The sequence below is a fragment of the Pimephales promelas genome, chromosome 22 (genome assembly GCF_988280905.1).
Source record: "Pimephales promelas chromosome 22, fPimPro1.hap1.1, whole genome shotgun sequence".
NCBI lineage: Eukaryota > Metazoa > Chordata > Actinopteri > Cypriniformes > Leuciscidae > Pimephales > Pimephales promelas.
In genome coordinates this window covers 14,587,964-14,606,336 of record NC_142790.1, presented here as the reverse complement: position 1 = coordinate 14,606,336, position 18,373 = coordinate 14,587,964, and the positions used below count along the sequence as shown (strand labels likewise).

Sequence of the window (18,373 nt, the reverse complement as noted above, 5' to 3'; positions counted from 1 at the left end):
AAACAAGATTTTGTTTCTATCAAGGTTTCGTTACACCCTAACACCCTAAAATTCACGTCGACAGTTGCACAAGCAAGTAGAAAAAATTATTTAATGCAAATAAAATGTCTCATACAAAGGCCGTTGTATGGTAATATTACTGTGCTCCACATTTCACATCATATCTTTTCATATTGTATGTGTTTGTGTTCAACTTAGCAGGGCTAAGCATTATACTGTATAACTTAGTGGAAATGCATTTTTTGGCACTACTATTGCTTTACAGGTTGGCACTATATATATATATATATATATATATAGTTAGAAAACACTTTTTTCTTAGTGAAGGGTGAATGAGTGTGTTTGTTCTGTTTATCTCTGTCCCTTGTGTGAACATTGACAAGAATAAATGAGACCAAAATTAATTCCTTATATTTCTCTTTGATTCTCAGTGCTTACTGCTCTATTGTACAGGTTTTTTTTTTTTTTTTAATGAATGTCAATGATGTCACTGGATGTGTAATTGTTAGATATAAAGACATACAGAGAAACTATTTTATTTTGTACTTTCTTTGAACATGTGCCACTAATGTTGGTAACATGTTTTAAGACCATATTATCATCTTTTCTCAATACATATCTATTTTTTTTTTTTTTTTGCTGTATGCTTAGCAGATATATATATATATATATATATATATATATATATATATATATATATATATATATATATATATATATATATATACATTTAAATATATATATATATAGTTTAAATGTATTTGTTTTTTCATTGTTTCCGTCCTTGCTGGCATGAGTTTTAAATATGTAAGCAGAAGGAGCGATAATTGCTCTGCTGACAAGAAAAAACTGCTCTCACATATGAATCATGTCTAATCTTTTGTAGCACATAAACTGTACTTTTTACTGCTGAGCGATACAAATAAAAAGGCTTTTGAAGCTTACTCGGTCTGTAGTTCATTTTTTTATCTATCTTAGGGTTTTGTATCTGTTAAAAGTGTCAATATTTAAAGCAAAATATGTTAAAAAAGCAAAGTAGAGCACAAATGCCAATGTTTTCTTTTCCCCCTGATTTAAATGGGTTACATGGTTTCTGGAATTTTCCCTGTTCACACTATATGCTGAATGAAGCTTTTCTATTCACAAGCTGTTGTGCGTTACTACTGGGACGTTCACCCATTCATTCATCGTCTCTCAAAAGGCGACAGATGTTTGTATCCCTTTTACAAACCCTCTCGATCACATGCCAGAATGCAGTTAGGTGTTATAGTCTTAGTTTAGCAAACTCTGGATTGAGTTATTTGAGAAATATTCCCAATATAAAAACAATTCAAATATATTAGGCTATATAGACATACTGTAGACACTTGCGCATAGACGCTTTATGCTGGTGTGTTCCATCTGAAAAAAATAAAATAAAATCCAGTTCAAGAGGGATGCTTAAACTAGTAACTACAAATACTGGGTAATAACTAGTACTAACCCTGAACCTACCCCTGTTCCATGTACTTATCTTATATTAGCCAGTACTTTCTAGATAAGTACTACACTGTAAGTATACTGTAAGTACTGTACTGTACCAAGACTTTTGCATTAAAATATCCTAACGTTTCCACTTTTACTGCTGTAGAAACTAAGGCTGCATAAGCAAAGCTGCCTTTGATATCCCACAATCCTATGCATTCCATTTGCATTCCATTTGGCCTATTTGTTCATGTAAAGTTGTAACAAAAAGTAATAGTGTTGTCAACATATAACACTTGTAAGTGGTTTAACAAAATGTTTTTATCATGTATTTTTATATTCACCCACTTTCCGTTAGATTGTCAGAACGTAGCTCATGCACGCAATGTTGATGGATTTTGACAGTCTGACAAGGTTTGGTCAGTTTTGTGAAAAGATTGTTGGTTCAGTTGACTAGTTATAACAACACTACCAACTATGCCTCTTCAATCAACTTCCATTGAGTTCCAGGGGTATTAAAATTGTAAGTACAAAATATTTTTTCTCTTGTGCTTGTGAGTGGGTGGGGAATAGCTAATGTAAGCTTGGCATTCGAAATATTGCCATGCTACTCAGTGCGGCTGGCTACGCAATACTCGTTCCCTTACTCTCAGAGAACCAAAATGTATGTTAGTAACCGAGTTCTTTCTGATTGCATAGCTATACGCAGTGGGGACGCCATGCAAAATTCTGCACTGAGTAGCTGGTTGAACTGCAGCTCTAGAACTTACAGAGCCAGCCAGAAACCAGTGTATACACCGTCAGGCCTCATAATATACCTTTCTATAATGTAATTTCCAAACATTCATATTTTCTTTCAGCCCCCTAACATAAGACCAGACACAGTCGGGTCTTCGAAATTAAGGGAATGATAACCGGCCAGAGGCGGGTTTTTATAAAGAATGAATGAATGTGTGATTATGACATTTCACACTGAAAGGACCTTTGCCTGCAGGGAAGGAACCTCCATATTATAGAATTTGACAAACAGAAGGCGAGGACCAACCAGCCGCCTTACAGATATCGTGAATGGGAACCCCAGAAGACCAAGCCCAAGAAGAGGCAATGCCTGACCCACTGAGGTGTATACCAGAGAAATAGCATCAACTACTGTATACATCTGGATGTCCTCTGCTTTGTGACGCAACCCCTTGGACCAGCCACCAAAGCAGACAAGAGCTGTTCTGATTGTCTAAAAGATCTCAGTGCTCTGACAGGACAGAGTAGATTAGCCTTCCCATCCTCTGAGGAAGGGCCAATTAAGTGATAAACTAAGTAGAAAGCACTTTAGGCACATAGCCATGTCTGGGTTTGAGAACAACCTTCAAGTCACCAACACCAAACTCCAAACAAGAGGGGCTCACCAAGAGCACCTCAAAATCTCCAACTCACTTGACAGATGCCAGTGCCAGCAGGAGAGCAGCCTCGCAACAATATTATTGATCTGACAGTACTGATGCTGTGGTATGAGAACTGAAATGAGCTTAAATGATTATGGATTTTAAGATTTAATAATTGATGTTTTTTATTTACAACAGAACTGAATAAACACTGAACTGACTTGAGCTGAAAAGCAGCCGATATGCATAATTTGCCTGTTATAAGCTAATAAATTAATTAAGGTGGCTTGACTTGAACTGTTGTCCGTCTCCAGGCAACAACATGTTTCATTATTAAACGAATCTATGGCTTTGAATTAATCAGGAGAGTCAATAATTAAATGATCTATTCATAAATTACACTTCACTTGCTTTGCTTTTGAATGAATGAATCGTTCAGTCAATCAATCAATGATTCACTCATTAAGACAGTGACTTGTCGCCACCAACTGACGATTTAATTTAATATTTTAAAATAAATTTACCATCCTTTAACTTTTCTTTAAAACATTATCTCATGACACTGTTTATGCCATTGTAATTGCAATCTTGACACCTCTGAGCAGCATTAAACAGTGTGGAAATACATCTTTTGTTTCATTTGGTTCAAATTGTTGATTTAGTTGAATGTATTACTTTATTCATAACATCAATAATTTAATGGAATTTTAAGAATTTGACATTAAACATGAAAAATGTTATTAATGGATAAAAATGTTTTAATGGAAACGACGTGACTGCAGTCAGTTAAAGAGGGAGGTACGCTGAAGGATGTTTAATGCCCCCACTTTAAAAAAGTTTGGGAACATTTTTTATGCTTTACCTTTTGTTTTGACTACATTTTAAATATAAATAGGCATATTTTGTGGTTAAGTATCAGCTATTACAAAGAGTATATTATGTGTATTGTAAAGCACTTTGGGTCAACTCCTGTTGTTTTTAAACATGATCTAAAAATAAAAGTTGGGTTGAGTAATATTGAGAAAAGTTGAGTAATTTCTGTGTTCATCTTTTATGCAAACGTGTTTTTTTTATTCAGTATAAAACGGCACTACATATGTAAATGTATCAGTATAAATGTTTTCTTTCATTTGTTTTTGTTTACAAAATTACTCAACAGGTCTTGTATAACTACTAAACAAAATAGTTGCACAATCTGACAAAATCTCACTGTGCAGAATCTTCACCCTGCGATGTGATTGGTCGAAAACTAACATAGTGCTCAGCGATTGGATAGCACAACTGTCAAACACAAATCTGCTTTCCCATCCGGGTCAGATCGGAAGCAACCCTATCCGGTGCATTGGGCGAGTGTGTGTCACACTTTCAGCTGGTGAGTGCTAGGTTGCTCTCAGCACACCGTTAACCTGCGGATTCACATGAAACACGGATTATCGGGCAGGCACACACGCAAAGGCTCTTTTGCTGTCGTTTCAGACGCTGATCTGATCATTTCTGAGCTTGTTTAGTGTCAAGGGAAGGAGATTTGGGGATAAGATGGCGGATGTGGCTCCGGCCGGCGTGGAGAAGAGTCTGGATGACTTCTTCGCAAAGCGCGACAAGAAGAAAAAGAAGGAGAAGGTCAAGGGAAAGGAGCAGGCAACCGGAGGAGCCGTAATGGTGTTGAAAAAGACGAAAAGGGAGAAGGAGAAGTCGACGAAGAGTGAGAATCAGGACGCGCAGATGGAGAAGGTAATGCAGAGTCAAAAAACACACCGGCTGCGTCACAAACCCGTGAGCTGCCTTGCCTAGGCCAGCGAACATTCAAAATGCGCTTGAAACGTTGAGCAATGTGGGCTAAGCACTTTGTGACCGCTAAATGACACTAACAAAAGGTTATATGTTTAATTTGTCTATAAGAGAAAGTTAATGTGACGCTGTGTTGTAGCCAGCATGTGTTTGTGATTCGCAAAGCTATTAGACTGCTTAAATTTTACAATTAACTTTGGTTAATAAATTTCGGTCGTCATTGACTCCCCCTCCACGACTTTTCCTCTTAAAAAATAAAATACGAAAATATCAAAATGAGGTTTTTAGCAGAACAGTAAAATATTGACAGTGTCACTCATTTACTTGCGTTAAAAAAATAATCTTACAATTAAAGTCAATAGACCGAATAACAGTTCTAGTCACTAACATTTCAAATGGAAATGGAGCAACAGGAGGGTGTGTAAATGGTATTTTTGGGTGAACCATGCCTTTAATTTTGTCTTAAGTTGAAGTCGTGTCTGAAGTGACGTATGTTGGGTGATATGACATCATACTGTTCCATGGGGAATCAATCCTCTGTAAGTCTTGCAGCCGCAGGGGTCTTATCTGATCCTGTAACTGTCTTTTAACCCCACCATATGCTCGATTCTCATGTCATTGCAGAATAGCTACGTGGTAATGAGCGATGCTGTTGTATGATTGTACTTTTACAAAGACATCAGATCGCTTTAATTAAATCCTACGCTTTTCAATATTGTGATGCACATCGAGAAATATTGTAAGTCATTTGTGCTGCATTCCAATTTGCCCACGGTGCCCTAAAAGTACGTTCTCTTTTGAGAAGAAAACGTATAGCCTAGTTTTGAATGTGTAACACAAGGCAGATTTCGAGACATACTAGTAGTACCACGTCATAATTGTGTCTGAAGTCAGTGAAATGGAAATTCACTCTATCTATTTTCTAAATGCATGACATAGATATTATGTGATCAATGTATGCATGGTTAATCTTTCAGATTTGTTGACCTCTTAGTGTTTAGTCGAATCAAAGCTGGACCTTTCTGTGAAAATGACAGACTGGTGTCATATACAGGTCTTATCCAATTGTTTCGTCTGTTTAAAGTCGCCATAAAAATACAAATTAACCGCAATCTTATATCATGATAAACGATATGCTTTTGTGACACTGTAGCACAGCAACTATAACTCCAAAATCTCTACCGGTTAATTGCAGCAATTGCAAATGATCCAACTTTCCAACCAATTCCTGATGGACAAAGCCCCACCCTTACTTTTGTTTTATTGTTTATGCCATTTTATTTAGATATACATCAGAGAAGGAAGCACAATAGCAACTTCCGTCAGCTTTAAATTAGGGCTGTCAAACGATTAATCGCATCCAAAATAAAAGTTTGTGTTTACATAATATATGTGGGTGCACTGTGTATAATTATTTTATATGTATAAATACACACACACATGTATATTTAAGAAAAAAAATTATTTATATATAAAATGTTTATATGTATATACTGTATATGCATGAAAATTTTCTTAAATATATACATGTGTGTGTATTTATATATATTAGGGGTGGAACGGTGCACAGAAATCACGGTCCGGTTCATACCTCGGTTCAGACCTCACGGTTCGGTACGATTTCTTTACAATGGAGGGAAAAGCAAAACAAAAATACAGGCATTGTATTTTTTAAATACGTTTTATTAATAAAGGCATATAACCAGTTAATTTGTAGTGCACTGACAATAGTTTTATATAATTAGTCTATTAATTAAATGAATAAAAAGACTGTGCGATATGTTTGGTAATTGTTCCTGAATTCATTTAAAATTATTTTGCTATATTTCAGATCAATATATTTGTTTCCCTTAATTTTAATTAACATTATTAGTTAACAATGTAACATTATTCTCATCTGAATTATAATTAATTGATTTCTGTATAAAATAATACTACCATTAAAAACACATTTGATTTTCTTTTTTTTAATCAATGCAGAAGGTGTAAGATTAATGCTCCGAGGAATATGACGAATGTCCAATAGATGGGAGTTGGATAATTATGTTTTGCTTTTAAAACTGTGTGTGTGTGTGATTTTGGTTGGGTGACAGTTGTAGGTTACAGTTACAAGAGTTTACAGTGTGACAAAAGCACAATGTTATTGAGAATGTACACAAATATAAGAACAGTTTTCATGTTTCCACTGTTCTATCGCGTCTCTCTCTCTCACACACACACACACACACACACACACACACACACTCTCTCTCTCTCTCACACACACTCACTCCAGCATTGCAATCTTGACATCGCAGCTTGTTCATTATGCGGGCACACCAAAGTCGAATAGAGCGCCAAATTTGCGTCGATCGTGTCTAGTTCGGCGCTAGTCCAAAGCGAGGATGCGTGTATAAAGCCAACGTTTGAAGTGAACGCGCGTTCAGAGCATAGACGGTTCAGAGCTAGCCGATGGTACAGATTATTATGTGTCCCTAAAGAACCTGCGTATCTAACAGTAGTTCCGCATTACATTAATCAATTAGCACGCGTTTTTTATTTATTTTTATACCGTGTATTCTCTGTTTAAATTCGTGCACCGAACCGTGACACCCGTACCGTTTTCGCTTCAATACAAATATATATATATATATATATATATATATATATATATATATATATATATATATATATAAAGTAATTATAAACAGTGCACCCACATATATTATGTAAACACAAACTTTTATTTTGGATGCGATTAATCGCGATTAATCGTTTGACAGCCCTACTTTAAACCCACCCCTGCGCGGTTTTCCACTTCTCAAATCCAACTGACAGCAGATAGAGAGAAACCAGGACCACGCCCTTTTTCATTGTGACGTTAAGACCATGCTCCCACAGACACCCAACATCCTGTCAACTGGCTGGTCAATCATCGTGTCACTGATAACGTCTTCATATACACATTTTAGTTTTAGTCGATTCTATTGATGTTAATCTGCCACTCGTGGTTTTTTAAAATGTATTTGTTTATTTGTTTATTTTAAAGCTGCATAAAGCTGCAGTCCGGTGTTTTTCATTTGTTGCCATCTCTGTTCGAAATCTGCAATACATGAGTTGTAATTCAACACCCTCGACATGGCACAGGGTGGATGAACACAATGTTTGAGGAGACTGTGAGGCTGTCAGTCGCCGCGCCGGTGTGAATACTGACATTCAGAATCACAGATTATTCTTTTTGGAAGTATGACCAATATACCTGAATTTTCACCAGAAAATGTCATCTGAACAAGTAACATCCACTTTTGCTCTGGTTCTGACATTGCAGTAAATCGCGCTGATTGAATCTAACAGTGGCTTATAAGTTATCATATCACGCAAAACCGTGCAAATTATACTTTGTTCTCAAATTGTTAATGTTAACAACGTCAGCATTGCGTGACTATGTAATGTCCTTCCGGTATGTGTCCTTGTTTTCGCATGGTCCGGTTGCAGTCTCTTTTTTTCTGTAGCCGCTCCGAAGTCCGAACGAAGTCTTTTGCATTTTACAGCGGGTGAATCTGTTGTCACTGGTGATTGTTGTTTGAACCTTTCTGGATCCGCCATCAAATTAATAAGTTTAATTATATCAAGTGCTGTGAGAAAAGGCTATAAATCTCCACCTCCGGCTCCAACATCCTCGCACACAATATAGTCTACTAGCCGAGACTCCCTCTTTATGTGTACAGATGTGACGTAATGACGCAAAGACATGCTTGAATCTCCCGCGGAAATCCACCAGTAACACTGGAATAAAAAACATTATTACAAGCTTACCGCTTTGAATCGAGCTAAGGCAAGCGGACAGTTTTGAACACTGGCTGGTTATGTATTTTCTCAAATAAGCTACGAACTGCAGCTTTAATGGCCAAACATGTATTTTTAAAAGTTCACAATGTTGTTGCAGATGAAATTGCTTCACACAGCTTTTTCCAGCACTTCAAAGCTCTATTGTGAATGATTGCGTTGCAACTTGGAGGTCGATTTAAAAGTGTCATGACAATCCTTTATGTTTTAGCTTGGTCGGTTCACCTCGGAGTTGAAAAAATTTCAAAAAATGGGTGTGTGAAGCTGTGGAAAAGTGGGAGTCTAGTAGAGGGTGGAAATAGGGGAGAAAACAACCAATAAAACACAGACCTGCAACACTCTCATGAATATTAAAATATGACCTCAGAGAGAGAGAAAAAAGAGTTAAGGGTTAAACATCTAAATCTATAAAACAAACTGGCAAAAACCAGGAAGAAATGTCTATATAAATATACTAATTATGTCTATAACTTCACTTGAAACGCGCTTGCTCCGGTCTGTATATGAACGATATGATCCACATTGCGAGCGCTCGACACAGAAGCTAGTCTCGGAATAGTCTCGATAAGTCAAACCACGACCGTCGTGCTGAGTGATCTGAACTGTATGAAGTTCAGCAAACTTCTGAACTGTATGAACGGCATTCTGGGATCGACTTATCGTGACTATTTTTTAAGATGGCTCCTGTCTATACGCGAAGTGAACTGTCTTCAAAAAGTATCTTCTTATTAAACGATCTGTACACTTCTCAATGCTTCGTTTTGCATGTGTGGAGCCTCATTATGTTACTGTGTTAGTGTGGGGCTATTTTGAGCCTTGTTAGTGGTATAAACTAGTGATTTCTTTTTACTTAGTCAGTGCCCCCATTACTAGCATTATACGTTAAACAGTTTTTAGAGATAAAACTCTTTATATGTGATTATCATGAAAACAAAACTCAGAGAACGATTGACTAGGTACCAATGTTTTATTAGACCAAAGGTTCATTGTTCGCCGGAGTTCTCCTTTAATTCTTAGGCAGTTTTTTTTTTTCTCATTAGGGTTAGAACTTAGGTTTGTTTAATTCCTCCTGTGTGGTTGTTGAGAATATATTTGATTTACAATTAAGGGTATGTTTACACAACAATGATGTACTTTGCTTTTTTTACATACTGATGACAACATTGTCAAAACGACGGATGCGCAAAAAACTACTAAAAACACTGTATTCTGCTGCCAGGCCAGTAGTTGGCGATGTTACTTTGGAAAGAAACACTGAGCCTATAGACTGAACATGTAATGCACTTGTGAATGACGTTACAGTTTTTACAAATTCATGAGATGGTATACTGGTATTTTCAAAAACCTGCACTTTGAAACTTGTTTCAGGCCCCCAAAATGCTATTGTTGTGTAAATAAATGGGCAAAACGCATAAAATGTTCCATTTTTTTGGAAACGGTGTCAGTTAAATAGCTCCTAAGTCCCTCTTTTCTCCAAAAAAATGTATTATTGTGCTGGTAACCACAAACTTGGTTACATAGACTTCAATAGACCATTTTGCAAGATGTAAACAACACTGGTCCAGAAGCACTTCCTGTTTCAGTTTTTTAACACTACATAAAAGCTGGGATAAAATACAACCAACAAAAGATATAAAACTAAATCAAAAAGTTAAACAAACATCTTTCAGATGGTTTCTTTACATGTGGAATAAAGAAAACAGTTACAAACTGAAACAGGAAGTGTTTCTGGACCAGTGTTGTTTACATCTCGCAAAATGGTCTATAAAGTAGTTTTGCAACGTAAGTTTCATGTCTCTTTCCCTATCTCCCCAGGAGGATGAGGAATGGAAGGAATTTGAGCAGAAGGAGGTGGACTACACTGGACTCAGACTCCAGGCCCTGCAGATGAGGTGTGAAGAGAAAATGGTTGACTTAAATAATGCATTTCATCCTACTGATGATCACACATTTGATGCTGTTTGCATGACCATTTCTTATTCAAAATATTCTCAGTAGTTTTATTTAACACGACTATGAATTTCTATGGTCGCCCTGATGTTTTAATGTTTTCTGCTAGCAATTTCAGAAAGCGCATTTCAGCAACTACAGTTTGACCTTGGTTTCCAGCTAACACAAATGTCTCAAAGCACTAAATGAATTTAAACATGAGCGCATCTCTGTTGTAGTTCACATGTTTATGTTTGACAGTGATGAGAAGGAGGAGGAAGAGTATGAGAAGGAGGAAGTGGGCGAAGATGGTGAGATCATCCTGGTCAGCGGTGACAAAGTCTCTGGACCCTGGAATAAATCCGGCGCCCCCCCGTCAGCTGCTCCGGGTGAGTCTGAAGCATTAGAAGAAATGGCTAACTAATAGTTTTAGTTGAGATCAGTTCTTAATAATGTGTCTATTTCTGTTAGTCGAGGAAGTTGAGGTTCCTGAGCCCAAGGCACCTGGCGTGTATCGTCCCCCAGGGGCCCGGCTAACCACTACTAAAAGAGGCCCAACTCAAGGGCCTCCAGAGATCTTCAACGACGCCCAGTTCCCCTCTCTCCTCTCCACCGCCAGACACGTCGAGACTCGCAAGTAAGCAGTCACTGAGCTTGTTAGGGATGGCATACTCGTACTTTTTCTGCAGTGTGTGTACTGTACAGTGTGTGAATCTTCTCTGTGCGTGGAATAATCACAAAACAGTGTCGTAATTTTGTTAACTAAAATTAACTTGTTAATTTCAATAAATCCTAAATATAAATATTGGATGAAGTAAAAAAAGAAATGTTAAGGCACGTAGGGGTGTAACGGTACAAGTATTGGTATTGAACCGTTTCGGTTCGAGGCTTCCGGTGCGGTACGCATGCAAACGAACGATTCCTTGGACCGTTTTTCCTGCCGACGGAATTCGTGCTGGCGCGGCCACCACAACGGTGCGCAACATCAAATGGCAAGCGTAAAGCGGAACGAAACTGCGCTACACAATTATTATGTGCTTCACGGATCGTTTATCAGTTCGGACCAGCAACATCTGTGCAGCGCGAGCTGATCTTGATCAAGCGATACTGTTGCTACACAGCGCTAAGAGATCCAGTAAAAAAAAAAACATTTGAATTCGCCACTGAAGTAATAACATCACTGCGAGATCTAGTGAGAAGCATTTACATTTCTCTGTTATTAACTGTAGATCTCTATTAACCCTTTATGACCTGCCATAGAACAGTTCCACCAGAGTATATCTTTCTATTTTTACATGCTGTGCTGTCATTCTTTTGAGCATTTTCATATGCCATACATCAAAATAATCCTTACTTTCTCTACTTGAAGGCTATGTTTGTAATAAATCAAAAGTACCTAGAGAAATATCTCAAAAGTGCAATAAACCAATAAACAAAAATAATAATTTTTTTTTAAAATTCTACATATTTTATTCAATACAAAAATGATAAATGTCAACCTCAAACTTGTCAATGAGAAAAATGTGCATAAAACAGTTTAAAACTACAGAATTGATTTTGAACTGTTTTCATCAATTAGTTTTTAAAGGGCATATTGCAGGTTAGAGGACCCAACGAGTCAATGCATAGAAAAACAATGTAGGAACTAGATTTTCTTTAAAATATACGTATAAACACGCCACAGAAGCTTCTGCAGTCGTTTTTGTGAGAAAATTTTACTTCCGCGTCTGAAAATGGGCGTGGCGGGCGTGACGCAATGAGCGGGAGAGCGGTCGATTCACACAACAGGAAAACAATGAATCGCAATGACATTTCGGACGCTGAGGAAATACTCGTATGACGGATCAAGCCATAAAGTTATGAGCCTGCTATGCTAAAGAGATCAGGGACAGGCCAGGATAATGTCAGACAGAATGGTCAGAGAAAAATTGAGCTGTGATGTGAGGAGAACCAGTGGAAAACAGGACAGGTGCCTTTTAGGTGAGAGACGTACTTATAGTATACGTTACACGTTCGCTAACGATATACACTGTGCTCACAATATTGTACAGATTATTATGATCCTATAACAGGCCAGCAGACATTAGTATGTTTAGGGTAGATTTATATACTATTAAATGTATAAAAACTTTACTTGAGTATATTTAAAAGCATAGGCTATACTCGGGTAAATTTTTAATACATATTTTTCACCTTGGTTATAACATAAACAGAACATTAAAGGTTTGAGTATTTAAACAACCAATTTTGTTTTTCAATTACAAGTTTTATTTAGGGCATGACATGACTAAGTTACCTATATAACACTATTTGATGCCATTGGTACGACGATCAATATTCTTGCTTCGGCATACCATGTTGAACTCCATCATATCGCCGGGATGCTAATCATTTGATCTGGAGTGAACGCTACACACGACCGTGTTTTCCGAGCCGAGAGGAGAAATCCCGTCTCTTCACCTGCTCAAACCGCACCAGGAACGAAAGATAGGCTATATAGCACAGTCACTTTTATTGTAATGGAAACTTGTGGACTCGATCTTGAAGTCCTGACAGGCTGGAGTTTTTGCAATCTCCACAAACACAATATTTACCATGACGATGATAAATTAAAATGCAAAAACTAACGAAAGCACACACTGACTGACGAGCGCTCTCACTGAACACCAGCCTGCTCTCACTGAGCCGAGGCTGCGGCTCCCTGCTATGACGTCAAATGACGCGACGTTGAAAAAAAATCCGTTTTTACTAGCAGTCCAAGAAACGCTCACTTTATCTTCTAAATTAGTGTCCTTATGTTGTTTTAAAACATTTTAAATCCTGCATTAACTTTTCATATGGTATTTTCATACAAGGTTATCTATAAATTTCGATTTTTTTTTTACCTGCAATATGCTCTTTAAGATGCACTCATTCAAAAAAGGGAGTAAAATGCCATATGTAAAATATTAAATTACATTTGTGGTCAAACAGATAACATTTTGCTTTTGAATGTTGATTGAACATTGAATTGGTTAGAATATAAATTAAATAGACCCTGTCAGAACAATTAATAATAAAATAAATCAATTAAGGCGATGAGCAGACGGGACTCGGTGCGTCCGTGTACTTTCATTTTGACATAACGTTGCACGCATGCCCGCACGTGTGTGTGTGTGCGCGTGTGTGAATGTGCTTGTATTAGCGAGTGTATAAACGAGAAAGAAATGATGGAATGAAGCAATGGTAAAAAGACAATAATGATAAGAAGGAACATATAGCAGATGGGAGTCAAGTGCGAGTCAAACCTATTATAAGTCAAACGCATGGCCAAAAGACGCAGCTTCTGACGTCACTACATGCGACACAAGCTGGGGTCATAGTGCACAGGAAGTGATGTCGTGATCCGTCCATGGATCCGTCATCGGAAGACGCAACTATCAATTGCAGATCTACAGAACATGTGTGCAAAGACGTGCAATGCATTTTTGTGTTTTTTTGGAAACGCATTATTACAGACTCATTAGAGGTTGGAAACCGCGCAACATGAGCATGTTAAGGCTTGATCTGCCATAGTGCACCGAACGTGATAGCTCAATGCGCCATCGGAAGGCGTTACTATCAATCGCAGATCTACAGATCATGTGTGCAAAGACGTGCAATGCATTTTTTTTTTTTTTTTTTTTTTGAGAAACGCATTTTGTACAGACTCATTAGAGGGTGAAAACAACACAACATGCGCATGTTGGAGGCTTGATCTGACCATTTTACATCTCTGGTTTTGTATGCAAAAAGAATGATTGAGCTAGCCACTTGGTTTCAGTTTCTATAGGCTGTTAAACAGACACACGCAAACCGGAGCGCCGACGCCTTTGTCGGTCTTAAAGGGTTAAATCAAACAGCGCTGACGTGGAAACTGGGAGAAACATTGTGCCGTGATTGAACTAGTAATACTTTACGTCCACAGACCAGCAACATTCACCATGGATTTAATATAGTAACACTAACTGGAACCAGTTTGGCTGGAATAGTGAAATGCCAGCACTTCAAATCTTCACACATCTTTTTCCAGCACTTTAAAACTCAAATATTATATAAATAAATATATATTTAAATGTTATTTTTAATGTGATGACCAAAACATAATTTGTTAATCCTTGAAAGATGACCCCCGTTTATAAACCTGAAAGTTTTAAGATGTAGAAAACTGTATTTAAACATATTTTTTTTTCTTTTAAGAAATAGGAAATTTCTCTGGCATTTCTTTCTTTCTGCTGTATCAAAAACGTACTTGACTTTAAAACCGAGGTACGTACCAAACCGTGTTTTTTGTGTACCGTTACACCCCTAATCACGTGAAAAAGAAAGTACACCCTTTTAAATTCTATGGTTTTATGTATCAGGGCATAATAAAAAACAAATCATCTGGTCCCTGGCAAATCTTATAAGGATAGTTCACTTTGAAATAAATTTTTGATATGTTTTAGCTTACCTCAAGGGCATCTAAGATGTAGGTGTCTTTGTTTCGGCAGTATTTTCAATTTTGATATTTTTAGGTCAAACCGTTCTTGTCTGTCAGTCATGTAATGGAGGTCTATCGGGTCCACCTCAAAGAGCATGCACAGAGAAGTCCAAATTAAACATGATTTAATGACTCGTAAATGTAAGTACACATTGATGGCCTAAGACATGAAACGAGCGGTTTGTGTGAGAACTAACTGTATTTATATCGTTTTTACCTCGTGTAATCACAGCCACGACAAAGTGATCTGAGGATGCGGGCGCTTCGGTCTGCGCATGCGCCGGAAGTGATCTCTCATGCGTGTACGTCACTCATCATTTACACAGAGATTTCAGAAGTGTTACCTTTTACTGTGAACATCTAAACCTATTTAGATATACATGAAATTGCAATGGAAGGCGATTTCGATATATCAACAGAGACAACGTTGAATTTTTTTTCACAACCTTATTTAGATCACTTCCGGCGCTTGCGTAGACCGAAGCGCCCTCAGATCACTTGGACGTGGCTGTGGTAACGAGGTAAAAACAAAATAAATACTGTTCGTTTCCTCACACAAAACGCTCGACAAGATAGAATCGTTGGGTGACAGTTGTTGAGGATTTTGTTGGACAGTTGATTCATGGTAAATTTTAAAAAAAAAACTGAACCTAACTGATTATGCATAACGATGCTGAGAGAAACTGTTTGCTTGTCGTAGGGACCGAGAGATGGAGAAGACTTTTGAGGTGGTCAAGCACAAGAGCCGGGTCCGAGAAGGGGAAGGCCAGGGGTCCATGCAGCAGTTACAGTTAGATAATCAGTACGCCATCCTGGGGGACAAATAAAAGCCATCTCCCCCTCCCCCCTCCAAGCCTACCACCAGTGGTACAGTAAGACTCGCAGGGGGAACATGACCTGCAGCTGTCTGATGCAGTCCTGACTGAGCTGGAGACGCCTGTGCCCTTCCACACACACACACACACACACACACACACACACACACACACACACACACACACACACACACCTAAAATCCTTGTCAAGCAACATCCACAAATGAATGCATTTTGACACATTTAGCCATTGAAATCCTCTTACACACACACACACACACACACAGGGCCGATAAAGGCCCTCCCTTATCAACTGCATTCAGACGGGCTGCAGCAACAGGAACTGACTGAAATTTCAAATTCTGCTTTATATGACACCAAGTTCACCAAGACGTATGATACTGCATCAAACGAACAAGGCACCAAATGTTTATTTCGGTGGATTTCCTCATGGGGTTGGTTGGCCGGCAGAGCCACTGGACATCGGCCAACCCTGAGAAAATGAGAAAAGCCACTTTGAGGATGGAGTTCAAGACATTGTGTGAGAATTTAAAAAAAAAAAAAAAGAGAGAGAGAATGCCGATTTTTTTTTTCTTTTCTTTGCTACGTCAGTATAGCTCCTGAACCATTTGATTTTTTTTTCTTCTTGCAATGTGATGACAAAACTGGGAGTTTTCGGTTTGGGCAATAGAGGGGAGACTACCTCAGTTGCATATCTGTGGTTACCATGTCGACCAGGTCCTGGGCTCTGATTGGCTACAGGAATTAACACCAGTCCAGCCAAAGATGAGCGATTCAGCGTTTCAACTTTAAACTTGAAAATGATATTTTTTCCTCCCCTTGTCAGGTCTTCAAATTAATTTTTTAAAGTGGCCTTAATGTTGAAGAAACTAAAATACTAAAGTGTTGGGGGAGATGTATACATATATATTTAGAGAATGCGTTCTGGAAGGCACTTCCTTGTCGTGTTGCAGGTAAAGCCTGTTTGATTTGATTCTTACCACTCGTGAGGAGTAAAAAAAAAAAAGCCACCGTAACCCTCTGAGAATGTAGTTCTGCGCTAGTTTGTCGATACATTGCGAATAATGGATGTTCTCTAACAATGTCCCTTTAACCTTTTCATCCATGTTCCTCTCCTCATTTTATTTGATTCCATGATGATTGACGAAACATTATTAAAGTTTAACCTTTCTAATCTCACATCATGTTTCTGGTTTGATGTGTATTTGTATTTTTCTTGCTGTGGCCTGTAGAGGGCGCTGCGGTCATTGCTATGAAATATGCAGTGTCAAAAGCGTTCCTGTTTATGTGTGGAGCTGTTTTGCCATGTTAAACTATAAATGTACGCGTATAGTTAGTATCAGAATCCCTGCCAAAACCTCTCAGACTCACCATGTTATTTTTCTGACCGGATAAACACTGCTGGGTTGTTTCATTATCTGAACAACTATTGTAAAAATGTCTCTGAATTTGAAGTATATTACATCAGTAAAAATTACTAGAGGTAATAAGCATTTTGAATCCTACTAAAAGTCAGTAACTTTTAGCAATCAGATTTCTTAGTGGACCTTGAGATTTGATGAAAAAGGATATGTTGCACCATATCTTTTATTGTGAGTATTTTATTGGCGCTGTTTGTGTCAAACAATCTAACATGAAGATCACAAGCTTGGATTAATAAATACTGTTACTAAAGGGAAGCTCATTTAATCATTGCATTTGTAACTGTTTCTAATGAGTGTGTGGTAAATGTGTAACTGTAATTCTAGTAGAATGATTATTTCTTCATATCCAGTATGCCACTGCCCGGGCCTCTCCGCTTTGCACTGCAGATGTTACAATACTGTGTTCCTAGAACCTGTCAGAGAGGACACAAAATGGACTTTTATGGTGAAAAAGTAAAGATTGCTCAACTTTTAAGGCTTCCAATGTGAAGTGTGTCATTCCTGCATCTGTAGCATCATTGAATGCTATTATCATCATACAAAGTAATGGTGTGACGGTGCCACATATTAAATGAGTAGTTCACTTTTAAAAAGAAAACTTTTGCTGATAATTTACTCACCCCCATGTCATCCGATGAATAAGGGTCTTATCAAGCGAAACTATCGCTCATTTAAAAAAAAAAAAAGTTTTATAAGCTCAAATGGTCGCCTTGCTCTGTTCTGTGATGTGCGTTCGTGACTCTCCTGTTCGAACTCGTTTATCAAAATGAACGAATCTTTTTTCGTGTCATTTGGTTCATTCAACGAACGAAATGAACAAATTGACTCTGGGAAAGACTTCATTTTGATGAATGAGTTCGAACTGGAGAGTCGTGCATCACAGAATAGAGCAAGGTGACTATTTGAGCTTATAAAACTTAAACTTTTTTTTTTTTTAAATGAGCAATCGTTTCGCTTGATAAGACCCTTATTCATCGTCTGAAATCATTTAAAGCCCTTTAAGCAGTTTGCACTGAAACTGTCTTTTGGACCTTGGACCATTTGGTTGGACCAATGTTTTCATCAAAAACCTTAATTTCTTTTCGACTGAAGAAAGAATGACATGGACATCTTGGATGACATGGGGGTGAGTAAATTATCAGCAGAAGTTTTTTTTTTTTTTTTTTAAAGTGAACTACTCCTTTAAAGGAATAGTTCACCCAAAACATTTGTCTTTCCAAGCCTGTA

General features: G+C 37.7%; 2 protein-coding genes across 3 annotated transcripts in view; one reads left to right on the top strand and one right to left on the bottom strand.

Moving 5' to 3' along the window:
- The first annotated feature begins 4,134 nt into the window (after positions 1–4,134).
- Positions 4,135–16,901, top strand: cdv3 (CDV3 homolog). Of its 2 annotated transcripts, XM_039666661.2 has the most exons (6): positions 4,135–4,215; positions 4,320–4,574; positions 10,272–10,348; positions 10,647–10,774; positions 10,857–11,022; positions 15,587–16,901. In XM_039666661.2, exons 2-6 carry the CDS (start codon positions 4,380–4,382, stop codon positions 15,711–15,713), a joined length of 693 nt encoding a protein of 230 aa, XP_039522595.1. In that variant the 5' UTR covers positions 4,135–4,215; positions 4,320–4,379; the 3' UTR covers positions 15,714–16,901. The 2 variants fall into 2 exon arrangements, with proteins under 2 accessions (XP_039522595.1, XP_039522594.1); XM_039666660.2 differs by having other exon boundaries at positions 4,161–4,574.
- Positions 16,716–18,373, bottom strand: part of vps41 (VPS41 subunit of HOPS complex) — a 35,660-nt gene continuing 34,002 nt past the window's right edge. Inside the window, exon 29 of the mRNA XM_039666659.2 lies at positions 16,716–17,559. Within this exon, the coding sequence (XP_039522593.2) occupies positions 17,479–17,559 (81 nt within the window). The 3' untranslated portion in view covers positions 16,716–17,478. The remainder of the gene's footprint in view (positions 17,560–18,373) is intronic.

Bases quoted from the DNA above. Each gene is read 5' to 3' on its own strand.
- cdv3 (XM_039666661.2), top strand. From the start codon at position 4,380: ATGGCGGATGTGGCTCCGGCCGGCGTGGAGAAGAGTCTGGATGACTTC. The intron at 10,349-10,646 runs GTGTGAAGAGAA...TATGTTTGACAG, and splicing joins CTCCAGGCCCTGCAGATGAG to TGATGAGAAGGAGGAGGAAG. The intron at 10,775-10,856 runs GTGAGTCTGAAG...TATTTCTGTTAG, and splicing joins CCCCCCGTCAGCTGCTCCGG to TCGAGGAAGTTGAGGTTCCT.